General features: G+C 34.0%; 6 protein-coding genes across 7 annotated transcripts; 2 read left to right on the plus strand and 4 right to left on the minus strand.

Moving 5' to 3' along the window:
- Window positions 1-659: 659 nt before the first annotated feature.
- On the plus strand, window positions 660-2,613 carry LOC119641099 (ATP-dependent DNA/RNA helicase DHX36-like). The gene is made up of 3 exons (XM_038039542.1): window positions 660-1,095; window positions 1,155-1,245; window positions 1,389-2,613. Coding segments are annotated over exons 2-3 (399 nt in total). The 5' UTR covers window positions 660-1,095; window positions 1,155-1,243; the 3' UTR covers window positions 1,786-2,613.
- On the minus strand, window positions 683-997 carry LOC119641110 (suppressor of hairless protein-like). The gene has a single exon (XM_038039562.1). It carries the CDS (start codon window positions 995-997, stop codon window positions 683-685), a length of 315 nt encoding a protein of 104 aa, XP_037895490.1.
- A 2,368-nt stretch (window positions 2,614-4,981) lies between the features above and the next one.
- On the minus strand, window positions 4,982-5,919 carry LOC119641057 (minor histocompatibility antigen H13-like). The gene is made up of 2 exons (XM_038039490.1): window positions 5,684-5,919; window positions 4,982-5,622 (listed from the first exon to the last, which is right to left on the minus strand). Exons 1-2 carry the CDS (start codon window positions 5,917-5,919, stop codon window positions 5,457-5,459), a joined length of 402 nt encoding a protein of 133 aa, XP_037895418.1. The 3' UTR covers window positions 4,982-5,456.
- A 2,541-nt stretch (window positions 5,920-8,460) lies between these two features.
- On the plus strand, window positions 8,461-10,658 carry LOC119641097. 2 transcript variants are annotated; one of them, XM_038039538.1, is made up of 2 exons: window positions 8,461-9,518; window positions 9,604-10,658. In XM_038039538.1, exons 1-2 carry the CDS (start codon window positions 9,319-9,321, stop codon window positions 9,911-9,913), a joined length of 510 nt encoding a protein of 169 aa, XP_037895466.1. In that variant the 5' UTR covers window positions 8,461-9,318; the 3' UTR covers window positions 9,914-10,658. The 2 variants fall into 2 exon arrangements, with proteins under 2 accessions (XP_037895466.1, XP_037895467.1); XM_038039539.1 differs by having other exon boundaries at window positions 9,664-10,657.
- Window positions 10,659-10,664: 6 nt separating this feature from the next.
- On the minus strand, window positions 10,665-11,594 carry LOC119641058 (probable methyltransferase-like protein 15 homolog). Its single transcript, XM_038039491.1, has one exon. The coding sequence runs from the start codon at window positions 11,592-11,594 to the stop codon at window positions 10,665-10,667; it is 930 nt and encodes a 309-aa protein (XP_037895419.1).
- Window positions 11,595-11,653: 59 nt separating this feature from the next.
- Window positions 11,654-12,221, minus strand: LOC119641098 (ubiquinol-cytochrome-c reductase complex assembly factor 2). Its single transcript, XM_038039541.1, has one exon. It carries the CDS (start codon window positions 12,062-12,064, stop codon window positions 11,750-11,752), a length of 315 nt encoding a protein of 104 aa, XP_037895469.1. The 5' UTR covers window positions 12,065-12,221; the 3' UTR covers window positions 11,654-11,749.
- Window positions 12,222-13,329: the final 1,108 nt, after the last annotated feature.

Raw genomic sequence — 13,329 nt, forward strand, 5'->3', positions numbered from 1 at the left:
ACTTTCTTGTAATGTGTAGTGTTAAGAAATTTGTTTTTCTTCTCTATATAGCTGAGCAAGTAATGCTTCCAAAAAATTCTATTCAAGATTCATTGGAAAGTTTTGTGAATAATAATAATATTGAAGCTGTATAGCTTCTTAAGTAATAATTAGATGTTTAAGGGCAATAATTCACAAAATCACATTTTGATTATTAGGTGTTTAAATTTCCCCGGGATTGTTGGATGAATTGACAAAAGCTATATTAACACAAATCGACCGATTTCGCCTATCGTGAATATTTTTACTTTCTTTAAATTCCGTTTTTCTAAACTCCCTCCGAATCACTCCACGAGGACCGCACATTCCTCCGCCTCGTTTGCATAAGCAAACTTTTCACTATTTTATTAATGAAAATACTTTTCGAATGTATGTATACTATTTTTTGTACTGTTGTGCAGCGATGTATTATTTTTGTTGCAATTACAGATGCAATAGACGTCTTGGCAATTACCCATATTTGTAGATTTAAAGATGTACGAAATTAAACCATACCAATACTCATAAGATCTAAACTGATTAATCTTCCGACGATTGTTATTTCGTGAGTCTAAAGCCATTGACAAACTGCCAGCTAATAAACTCTCAGCTGATTGGTTTAATTTAGGTGCATTGCAAATACCAGTTACAGAACACACCAATATCACTGTATAGCACCATAATGTATATAACCTTCACGAACATTAAAATCTTCCATTTCTGATTCATTATCGTCCAGTATATGAATGGTAAAGGCTGCCCATTGCGTCGAAGACGCATGAAAATGACCATTTTCAACATGCAGGTAACGTGTGGATACCGTTTGTGAGCGTAAACGATTAAATAGAGCCACATTTGTACGGCTAGCTATACATAAGTCAGCACTTTTTAATGACTGTTTCTTTTTCGAAGATTTCGAAATCACCTTAATGCGCTTTGAATTGAAAACTCCAATATCGTGACCGTTACCATAAAACATTTTTAACTATAACATAAAATGGTTTCGCTTATCTGAGTCCGAAATGAATGACGTGCCGGTCGAGTGCAACCTGGCATTTATTATAATCTGTTTACGAGGTTAGTAGAGAAAAAACGATCAAGCAAGAAAAATCAAATAACATTTCACATTTTGTTAGAGCTCGTGAACAGCAAATGTTGGATGAACCCATTCCCGAAATTAGGCGCAGCAGACTGGAAACAGTTATTTTAAATTTGAAGCTACTTCATGTAAGTGATCTGTATGATGTCTTGAAGTCTCTAATTAGAGCAACCGAGCCAATGGCCATACAAAATGGGATTAATCTGCTCAAAAGATACTTTGTATGTTTTGATTACGGTTTTATTTAATAATACCTTCGCTTGCCACGCAGGATTGGAGCTTTGGATTATCATCATGATTTGACACCTTTGGGAGTGCACTTAGCTCGCCTGCCTTTAGATCCCCAAATAGGTAAAATGATTCTGATGGCTGGCTTATTCCGTTGCGCAGACCCGATAACTTCTACTGCTGCATGGATATCATTTAAGAGCCCCTTTTATACGCCTTTAGGTTTCGAGCAGACCGTTGACCGCGTAAAGCGCGAGTTATCCGATAGAATCAGAAGCGATCATTTGCTTACACATAAAGCTTTAAGGGGATTTCGTGAGGCTCGCGAGAGTGGTCGCCTTTCAGAATATTGTTATCGGAAATTCTTAAGCAATTCCATTCTTACGCAATTGGAGAACATGAAAAAACAGTTTACCGATCATCTGAGACTGGCGAGGTAACACAACACACAATGATGATAAATTTATGAAAAATCATATAATATAACAAAAAATTAAATAAAATCATATAACAGGGATCTGATGCAAATCGAAATATGTCCGCCTGCCTGGTTATATGAATTTTTGATTAGCATGTACAGGAAGCATTGTTTTAACAAAATTTTCAAGTCCTCAATTTCACCAACATTTCAAACGTTCTTAATGCAAATTATTTTTCACGAAAATATTTTTGTCGTGTTTAATTATGTTGGCTATATGACATCATTTCATCATTTAAGCCTAGATCAAAGACTGTTTATGTATATATTTCTGAAGAAAATAAAGGGTGAGAAGTGTCACCGAGCTAATTGAGTAACTTTTGAGTTTTAATCGTAACTATGGATTAACTTATCCTTATTTAGAGGGCAACAAATTTGTTATATTATATGGTTTATGTCAACATTAAGATCAACGATTTTACTTTAACACCCAAAAACAGTTTTACAGAATCTGCGGATGTAACGGCTGCATCTTTGAATGTTAATTTTAATAATTTGCCCTTGTTAAGAGCCATAATCGCTTCCGGCATCGAAAGTACCTCATATTTCCTTACTTGAAAAATTTTGCGATGTCAAGTTTAAAATTTAAAAATTAAAAAAATTCTCTCGAAATAACCCGTGGGAGCTTTACTTTTCAACTACTGATGAATGCCACAAATGCAACTGATACTCTTTGATTGGCAATGTCTGCTCACTTTTTCGTATTTTTTCAAGAACCTTCTTACTGTCTTCTGGGAACATTGTTCAAAATACCGTCGAAGAAAGCAAAGTCAAAATTATTCGTATCTTTACGGCTTTGTAGTTGCATCGCTTCAAATGTCGTTGGGCCCAAACACGCCGCTGTATTAAATTTCAACAAAACACCTCCAAAAGTAGCACCTTGACAACACCTTGACGCTCACTTTAAAATTAAAATATAGGACTGCTACGTTTGCATATACAAGCATGCGCAATGGGCGTATATAGATTAAACAGACAGACAAGCTAAGATCGATTCAGAAAGTGATTCTACAACGATCGGTATAATAAAACGTGGATCTTCTCCTTCTAAGTGTTGTATTCACCTGCAACAAAGTTTATATGCCTTTTTCCCTTCCTTATCAACTTCTTCCGCTTAAAAGCGATAATCAATTGCCGCTCGCAGCGTATAATTTTTGTTTTTGTATCTATCAGCGAAGATGAGGGGTATATTCAATTTTTCAAAACGTTTCGGAAGGAAGCTTCAGAGATATATGTATTCTTGATCAGCGTGAAATCTTGAGTCGCTGTAAGTATATCTGGTTGTCCGTTAGAAATATTCTTCTGGCTGCAAAAATGAAACGATTACCTTTAAATTTGGCAAAACATTGGAAACATTGGAAATTTTGGCGCGCAGGTTGGTATTTAAAATGACAAATGTAGAAAAAATTGACCGCATATTCTTTGGGCGATACTGTAGCACCTGTATAAAAATGGGAAAAATTGACCACGCCTACTCATTATTATAGTGTATCAAAATATAAATTCTTTTGAAAATCTTTATAAGGCGCAAAAGAAAGCTTCAAAAAATCTCATAAAGTATATAAATTCTTGGCATGAGTCTATTAATGTCCGTCCGTTCGTCTGTTTGTCTGCGCAACTAAATTTGTGGTAAACCATCTCCCGTTAACGAAAATGAAGATATTACCTATAAATTTGCAAAAGGATCTGGAAATCACTTAAACCTTTCCAAGAACTCGCCTACAACGTCCACAACGCCCATCGGACAAACGCTTTTATTTTGAAAATAGAAAAAATCAGCCGAGCCCAACCGATATTATATAGAGTACGAAAAGGTAATTCTTTTACTTCTTTTGTTTATATTTAAATAAGGGTAATGGGTGTAAAAGATTCGGTCACTACCGAATAAGGGCTTCTTACTTGCCTTTACTCATTTAGTATCAAAATTGCAGAGCTTTAACATGAATAGTTTCTTATTGTCTCGAAGCGAGAAGCGGCTTAACCGTAGACTACCTTTTTCAATATTTTCTCAGATATGACCAAATTCGGGCTCGCTCAGTTAATTACTCTCAGATGTTAACTAGACGGTCGAGTTACGAATAATTATTAAAACAAATAGGCTGGAATATGTAAATATGGTTTTTAATTTGTTTTCCTATATAACAAAATACTACTAAGTTAAAGTTACTATATTTATTAAAAAATAATACAAATATTAAATATTCTACTAATATACTATATACTAAGTAATTATTACTAAAATTGTGATCATGAAAGAAAATTAATTGTTGTAATAAGATAAGTATAGTGTAATAATATATCTATATATATGTAAAATTAAATAAATATTTTTCGAATATCAATTCAAATGAAAGAAAAAAGTTTGTTTGTTAAAAAACATATTTGCTTTATTTCATTGTTATTGTTATGAAGACTTAAGACAGTCTTGAAGCATCAGCATCAGCAGCTACGAGCATCGGCTATATTGAAAAATCTGCCGCATTTGAGATTTTAACTCACCTACATTGAGTTATTAGTTCAGACACTTGGCCTACTCGGAAAATGAAAGGAGTAAACGTACAGAGGGCATAGAAAGATTCAAATATATTTTTGTTTATCTGTAAATTATGTTAAAAAAAAAATATTGTTTGTTACACATTGTCATAACATTTTGCAAAAAAAAAACATTCTTATCATAAGTTCAGTCCAGCCATGGGCTTGCCAAGTATTTCCACGTCTAAAGGGACCTGAACATCAAAGTAGAATTTATTTCATAAAAGTGGCAACTAGTTCTAATACCCGCGTTGTCATCATCATATTGAAAGGTGCAGTTTTCGAATTAACCGTTTTGCCTCATTGACAGTATATTTGATGAATAAAATTGCACCGTGAATTCGAGATCTCCGACTTTATTCATTTCAAAAGACGACAAAGCAACCTGCTACTCACACATTAGGTGGCAGTCCATGATTTGGGTTTCATATATCATATATATTCTATATATATATAGATATGTATTGATTACGTAAATCTCTTTTGATTATTAAGAGCAGAGCTGCTTTGCTGTCCGAAGAAACAATAAATTTGCTAGGACCATTTAAAAATTTACATAATAAAAATCGAAATGTTCCTCCAGAGACATTTTACTATCATTTAAATTCTTTCGGTTTTTTTTTTAATTAAATTTTTTATTAAAAATTTAATGAATATGTATGCTTTTCACATGTATGTTTTAAAACATTATAACATGAAATAATCACAATGATAAAGTTTTTAACTATTTTTTTTTTCAACTTTTTTTTTAAAAATAATTTTCATTTGTTTTATACCTTCCACCGAAATATTTAGAGAAAGTTAGTTTTTCCATTAGGTTCATAAATTCCGAAAATGAGTGTCAAATCAATGTAAGGTGATTGCGAGACGATTTAGCCAAATTCACTTTATGATTTATTGAAATTTTGAAAACTTTGTAGATTTGTAATTACTTCATATTCACGGATCAAGTTGCAAAGTGCACGCATTTTCCAGCGAATGCGTACGTCGCGATTGCCAGGTGCAAAAAAGCAAGGAACTACAATTTTATGTCATTATTTATTTTAATAATTCATTCTTACACGCCCACACAAACAAACAAACAAACAAAACCGCTATAATTCATTTTTGCTTGAGGTGGTCGGCATCCGAAAACCGCTTAAAAACGAATTTAACTTTATTACTTATTATATCCTCAGCGGGCAACGTAACATTTCTAGAATTCTTCGCGTTCACAATATCTTTGCCCTGTTTATTTTTAGTATTCCTCTCAGGGTGATCGTGATAGCTGCAGGATATAAAGTTAATTTTGTATTATCTTTTGTATTCAAACAAGACGTGAAACTTACGCAAGTAATGTTCCCATTTCACCACGTAATAGAGCGACTAGCAATGGCGTACTCAAACAAGTTGGTACCAAAAGCAATCTTGCTGGCTGAACCTTTTCAAACACAATACGATGGATAATTGTAGCCGTTAAACCTATAAAGTAGGCTATCAAAGTGGAATGGAAATAGATATCACTTTTGCGGTCAGTGCTATGGTCGAAACTCAGTAATAGGGCTATAAACATATGTCTAGACATTGTACAACAACAGCATTAACTTAGCCTGTGACTGCCTTTACACTTATAAATAAATTGGCGAACATTACTAAATTCGACGACGAATCAATATAGCAAAGATTCGACCTCTAAGTAAGCGTCATGTAAACAATAATTAACATAATTTCTATGTGGTTTAAACTATACTGCAGGTAGTAAATTAGAACTTTGCTTCTAAATGAATGGATTCCCTTTACAATCTGAATATAAAGCAGAGACGCATTTCTACTTTCGATGGTCCCAAAAGGCATTCTGTATATATATAGGCATTGTTTGGGTTGCTGAGTGGTGCTTTACCAAAACTCACTTCGGAGCAGCATGAATTAGTTAGTAAGGCGAAAAAATATGCTATGGAACAAAGCATAAAGATGGTTCTAATGAAACAAACACTCGCTCATCAACAGAAATGTTGTTCTGTAATGCTAATATAGGAAATGCTGGTGCGCTACGTCAAGTAAATTTTCAACGTACATCTTATAATTTAATTGGGTGACATCGCTTAGAAACTTTGAAAAATATTCTCTATGATTCTAATGGTTTAGTAGATAATCCCGACAAGACTTTTTCTTTTCGAAATAAACTTAGAAATCATATTCTTGATGTGTATAGAAAAATTCAAAACTAAGTGAAAAAAAAATTGTGAAGAAATGTGTGTCCCGAAATATCTTCGAAGAATCGAAACTTATAGACGAAAATATGATAAATTATCGTTTTTTTCGGGGTTGTTTCAGTTCCTCATTTATGGTGGACGTGTTGCAATCATTTTTTAACGTTGAATTCCTAACTTCTAACTTCTTATGGCAAGTCGACGAAAATAGCAAATGAAGATAATCCTTTTGATAGAAATAAGTTATGCCAAAGGTTTGTTCTTCTAGAGTTGATAAAATTATTTAATTAATCAACTTCTTAGTTGAGAGTTGTCTGCTGCTTGTACATCATATGCTACAAGTTACAGGTTGATCTTATTTGGTTGGGATTGGGCAAATGTAAGACCTGTTTTTAGGTAAATTTGTCTGACCCATCAAAGCTAGCCGAAGGAACAGTTAACAATCAAGATAATTAAATTACTTTTGGCCTTAAAATTCATTTTTCATTTTTTAATTAATAACATTAATTAATAAATAAAAATAAGACTATTTTCCCAGAAAATATTTTTTTTAAATATGGATTCAAACGAACAACGATTAAGTTTGTATGTGCAGGTCTTCTTCTTGTTGCTCTGCGAAAATTTGTTTTGCTAGCAAGCGTTCTGCAGTAGATCCGAGTAAACGACAAATGATGCTGAAAACTATTAATTTAATATTTTGTCGACACATATTGATATTGTTGCAGAAGCGAAATGATGAATGCCATATATAAATGAATATGAGTAAATTGCAATATGTCTTCTTTTCCTTTCGTTACAGGATATATCTATACTTATACCAGAACACTCGCGCTATATAACAAATTTCAGTTAAAGTTTTTTTGGGCTTTATATCTCATTATTTTCTGAAAATTAGAGTTTTGTACATATGTATGTAAGTTGAAAAACCAACAAGCAAATATTGCTATTAAAAAAAATTTGGAGAATATATCAAGTGAATGGAGCTTCGCTCTACTTTATGGTCAAGTAAATATATTTTACAGGTCATCATCATTTGACTTGGTCGCTTTTGCTCTTTTTCCATCGATTTTTTTATCTGTTTGGAGATGCCTTCAGATAATACAGCATTGCTTCTAAAAAAGGAAAAGTATACTCTCAATACAATACAATTTCCAGATATTTTCAAAATACTTCATAAAATGCTTGACATTTATTGTTCTTTGATCGATTAAAAATATGTTGTTTAAAAATGTGTGTGATCCTTTGACTTCTCCGGCACTTTCTAAGCCAAAAAGAAAAATACAACTCGAAATTCTGTTAGAAAGCCTTCTTTAGTTAGAACCATCTATTTTTTATTTTGTATACTTATACTGGGAAACATAATAAAAAAAGTATGCACGCATACGAAAAAGTTTATGTCTATTTATGTCATTACGGTCTTACTTACTTTGAAACTGAAAGTTTCGCTTCAACGCACTGTAGATTGAACGAAATGTAACGTTGGATCGTATGTAATACAAATCATACCTACAAATTTCACAGAGGTTTATTGAAGCGTTTGGAGAATACAAAATGTAGAATGCTTTAATATAAACAGCGAAACGAGATCCAACGTCATTTGGTTTTTTTTACGTATATATACCTTATGTACACGCTATACATAGCTAATATGCACTTAGAGTTCGAAATTGTACATGCTTTGGCTTTGCAAACGTTTGTTACAGTGTGAGATCCGATTCTTCTTCCTTGACTTGGTCGCTTTTGCTCTTCTTCATTTGCTGCAGCTTTAGAAAATTGTAAAGAAATTCCAATTCATATTTTGTTGATGAACAGCTGTCGCATGTATTTTGTATTTTCTCAGATGGTTTGAATTTGTTGCTTTTTTACAAAGGCCTGTTGAATTATTGAGAACGAATATGCGCTTATTCTCGAAAGCGGCACAATACATGTAAAGAAATTTATTCAAACATTCTCAATTGCATGAAATTTGTATTTGTAAGAAACTTTAATTCCATGTCGCAGATTCTTACTTTTACTGGAAAAGAAAGTTAGTTATGTAATCTGCTTTTGAGCGAGCAATCTATATATGCATTATTGAAGGGATATCGATGTTTGAGATTCAGTAAAATTTCTAAGCGGCCTTTCGGGACCTAAATGACAAGTTTTCTAATTGACATTTAGAAATTGCAAGATATCTAAAATTTAACCAAAAAGCTAGACGTACCCTAAGTAAAACAAAAAGCAAAGAATTACTAAAAAAATATGTTTTTGTTTGTAGCAAAATCCTTTGAATCAAAAGTACCCTACATTTCGCAGCCAATATATGATCTTAAACAGAATGGTGATGTGAAATTTGGACCAGGCACCAGATCAGCATCGTTGGGATTCTCCCTTTTGTGGAATTCCCACAGTGGCAGAAGGTGAAATTTGGTCCAGTATTTCTTAATCGATTGAGTATCGAACGTTTTAAAATGGTTGCCCACATACACGCCCAGGACGGATAAAAAACCCAACCATCCTAGAAGAACATCGGCAGAGATCTTTTCTTGAAATTTGGTACACTGGCGGGATAGGACACGAAACGTAATTGACGCATTACATTGCTAAGAAGATAGCTCGCGCCATTGTTGACACACGCTCGGCTCTACATCCTATAGAAACTCCTAAACAATTAGCCGACTTGGTAGCCAGCTGCCTGCATGAAACTCATTTTCGTTTAGATAAATTGCAGCGACCCACACATGTGGCCACTAAAACGTTTCAAGCTTTACGTATGTTCGTTAACAATGAGTTAAATGAAATTAACTACGGCATGGTCCTGGCAAATGATTATAGTCAAACGTCGTCTTTACGGGAATGTCACTGACGGCTTAGTAAATCCAGTAGCAGTAAAGCTGTTGTGGAGTGCCGCGCAAACGGTTGCGAATTTGCCCATTTTTAGCGCATTGTATCTGGTTGAAGCGAACTTTCGAGATAAGAACAACAAACGTACAAAGTGAGTAGAGAAATTCAAATTTTCATTTATATGTTGTCTCCTTGTTTTTTATTTTTATAGATTGCTTTTTTTTCAAAAATTTCAGTTTTTCCTTGTTTTACTTATTTCCGAATTCTTTGTTTTTTTTTCTGATGAATTTTTCAAGTATATCCTCAAAATCATCCTTTGATCGCAACCAAAAGCCACAATACGATCGCTCAGATTCGCTGCTGGCGGGTTCTTTGCGTACCGTTATCATACCACAAACAATGGAGGTGTTTCTTAAATTGGCGCAGAGGAGTACAGATAAATATATAGAGACTTGCAGTATATTGGCCGGTCGTCTATGTTACTCTATGCAGTGTAAAGCTGCTAAGAATAACGAAGCTCAAATGCTTCAATTTCCGCACTGTTAGATTATTGCGAAATATATCTGGCACAATAAACTTAATGCAATTAAAGCATATTTTTGTGAGAAAAGCATTAAAAGGTCATCGCTCTTATATGCGGTTTGCAGATCCTTCTAGCCGTGACAAATTTCGCATTGAAAACCAACTACTTGCGAGGGCACATACTTGCGTTCTATTCTATTAGTGTGACAAAAGCTTTAATATGATATTTTCTATCTGCATAAAGTGTATACATAATGTATAAATAAAAATTCCGTACAACTGGGAATGTTTGAATACGTTTGTTTACAATTCTTGATAATTTCGCATGCATTGTTGTCTACATTCTTGGCATACACCATATTCGGAATACGATTAAGCAAGTCCGTCTGTCCGTCCATCTCTAATAAACGATATCAGTAAGAAGTTGTAGTACGCTTACACCACATTCAACGAATTCTGCGAGTACATCATCTTTAAAGCACCATTAAATAGAAAAATAGAAAAAAAAGAAATTATTTGTGAAAAAAAGCAAAGCGTATAATAACCAGAGTAAAATTGGTTAAACTACATTTCTTATTTGATCGAAGAAGTAAAAACAAATGAATCGAAAAGAGGACTTGTTCTGAGACAAATTTTAAACATTACGCAACTTCCATAGCATAGAATGCAGAATATACAAATAATGTAATGGACGCAGTTACGAAAAAATTGACGAAGTTTGCTTTCAATATAAAAAATTTGAAAAAAAATTTAAAACATTTAAATTTTATTCACATTACTTAAGTTTAACCGCGGCTCTAAGTTTTGCCGAACGACTGCGACTATTGTGCTTTATCTCTTCTTCGCCTGGTAAAATAACATGTCTATGTAGTTGTTTCCAATTACTCGAATTAATTGATTGCATTATCCCCTCATCGTGGACGACATCATACCCGCAATACTTTAAAGGTACTGGATTAGCTAAGCCGTCAATGACATTTCCGTAAAGATGACGTTTAACTATGGTATCTTCCAGCGAATGGAAAGTGAGAGCTACTAATCGACCTTGCGGACGTAGATAATCATTTGCCAGGACCATGCCGTAGTTAACTTCATTTAACTCATTGTTAACGAAAATACGTAAAGCTTGAAACGTTTTAGTGGCCACATGTGTGGGTCGCTGTAATTTATCTAAACGAAAAGGAGTTTCATGCAGGCAATTGGCTACCAAGTCGGCTAATTGTTTAGTAGTTTCTATAGGATGTAGAGCCGAGCGTGTGTCAACAATGGCGCGAGCTATCTTCTTAGCAGCTTTTTCTTCGCCATATATGCGTAGGATTTTCACCAGATCTAGTTCATCAGCACGAGCCAAGACATCAGCTGCCGTCACTTGATCATTATTCATGCCTGGAGCACAATCCATACGCATATCCAAAGGACCGTTTTTCGAAACTGAAAAACCACGTTCAGGTTCATCGAATTGCATAGATGAACATCCGAAATCGAAAAGTATACCATCCACGCTGCGACGTATCACGTGCTGTTCTTTCAGAAGATGAGGCATGTCCGAAAATCTTCCAAGTAAAGGGGTCAAACGTCCTTCATACTCTTTGCTCATTTGTTGAGCTAATTTATAAGCCACCGGGTCACGATCTAAGGCATAAACTTTTATATCTTTACAGCTGTCAAGCAATTTTTTGCAATGACCGCCTGCGCCAAAAGTCATATCAATGTAGATTTTTTGTGGTCCAGGATTTAGATAGCTAATGGCCTCTGCACATAAAACAGGTATATGGGAAGGGTTCGATTCAAAGCCAACATTCGAAGAGTAACATTTTGCCAATATTGGTCTTGAACATTTTAATACAGTTTTGTTGAAAATCATTTCCCCGAGCCTTCGTTGAGATATTGTAGAAAGTCCGATGATAACACTTGACTGCATTGTTCAACACTCAAACCAGTAGCTGTGGAATCGCGTAGACGTACGTATTTCTTACCGTATATGTTGTTAGCCAATCTTTCCAACGAGTCGATTTTTGTAGTTATTTTACTGGTTTCCTCAGTAGTCAAACTAGCCGGATTAGTTAAGATATTTATATGTTTACGTATCTGCTCACCTAGATCTCTATTTGGTTTCGTTTTATCAACAGGCCACTTTTCGAGAACTTTAAGAAATCGTTGATATTGACTCGACATATTAGAAGGAAATGCTCGCCAAAAAGTTCATGAATCTTTTTGATTTTATAACAATTCTTTAAATAAAACAAATATATGCTAAAAAAAGTTTCGTAATATTTAGCGATTTGGTGTTGTCATATCCGTCATCCGTCGATTTGGTGTTGCCAGTGCACAGTGATGGCAATTACTACACTACAAATATCATTGGTATTAGTCATAATAATTATAAAATGTGACAGCATTCAGCATCATTTATGGTTTCCATTTTTTCACGTTTGCACAACAGCTGCTACATACGCTCACTTATAATTGTCAAATGAAGTGAAAGCTAAATGGCCCAAGTTTTCAGTCGACATGAATGATAGCAACGAAAGTAACGCGAATGTCTTATGTGTAGCAAAATTGAAACGTCTATCAACAACCGCCCTCGCAGCGAACGAGAACTAACTTCCAGAGAAGTGATTACCCTCTGATTTTTTACATTTTACACGCCTGGCAGCAAAATATAGGTAAGTATTGGAATCAGTGCCATAGCCACTAGTAGATTTTGGTTTCTGCAATGGTTGATTGTTGGAATATAATCCGCTTACCAAAAATGTTGCATGCACAGTTTGAAAGGCGGTCGAATTACATTACGTGTTGATAAAGTGGTGAGGTAAGCAGATCAGCAAAAGCTTCTCTTTTTCACACAGTGATTTAGTAATCATATTTGCAAATTTTTACGATATCCCCTTCCCATTGACGACACTTTCGAAAATTTCTGTCTTTTTTATTATGTGTTTGCAAAAATTTTGATCAGTGGCTTCTACAGGTAAAAATGATTTTAAAAAATGGGAAATACCGGTGTACATAATGATTGAATTCGATAGTTTTGACTTTCTTCTAAATAAAATAACAATTCTTAATTTAATATTATTGATTTATTCAGCCTAATCCGGCAACCAAATTTGAGTTGAAAATGAATTACTGCGTTCTTTTATATAACTTTATAAACAAATACGTAAATACTGTTTAATGCAAACAAAATATATAGTAGCGTTGATTTATTACAAATAGTAAATTTTTAAACACTCTAAGAAATTCTTTCGAAACATCATTCCGCTTCTCATTCAGCAAAATTGTTTAAGTTTAATAGAATTGTTTAGGTATTTTTTTACCACCTTTTCTTATTTAGCAGAATTGTTTAGGTATTTTTCCACCAGTTGTTGAAAGCAACTATGTTCTCTCCCTCTATTCACAACACATGGTACTTTTCTTTTATAAACCGTGTAAAGGAAAAAACC

This window comes from Glossina fuscipes, unplaced genomic scaffold, assembly GCF_014805625.2.
Source record: "Glossina fuscipes isolate IAEA_lab_2018 unplaced genomic scaffold, Yale_Gfus_2 142, whole genome shotgun sequence".
In the NCBI taxonomy this organism is placed as follows: Eukaryota; Metazoa; Arthropoda; class Insecta; order Diptera; family Glossinidae; genus Glossina; species Glossina fuscipes.

Excerpts from the sequence above, each read along its gene's own strand:
- LOC119641110 (XM_038039562.1), bottom strand. The coding sequence starts at position 997 with ATGTTTTATGGTAACGGTCACGATATTGGAGTTTTCAATTCAAAGCGC.
- LOC119641057 (XM_038039490.1), bottom strand. The coding sequence starts at position 5,919 with ATGTCTAGACATATGTTTATAGCCCTATTACTGAGTTTCGACCATAGC. Across the intron at positions 5,623-5,683 it reads GAAATGGGAACATTACTTGC|CTATCACGATCACCCTGAGA; the intron begins GTAAGTTTCACG and ends TATATCCTGCAG.
- LOC119641097 (XM_038039538.1), top strand. The coding sequence starts at position 9,319 with ATGAAATTAACTACGGCATGGTCCTGGCAAATGATTATAGTCAAACGT. Across the intron at positions 9,519-9,603 it reads AAGAACAACAAACGTACAAA|TTTTTCCTTGTTTTACTTAT; the intron begins GTGAGTAGAGAA and ends CAAAAATTTCAG.
- LOC119641058 (XM_038039491.1), bottom strand. The coding sequence starts at position 11,594 with ATGACTTTTGGCGCAGGCGGTCATTGCAAAAAATTGCTTGACAGCTGT.
- LOC119641098 (XM_038039541.1), bottom strand. The coding sequence starts at position 12,064 with ATGTCGAGTCAATATCAACGATTTCTTAAAGTTCTCGAAAAGTGGCCT.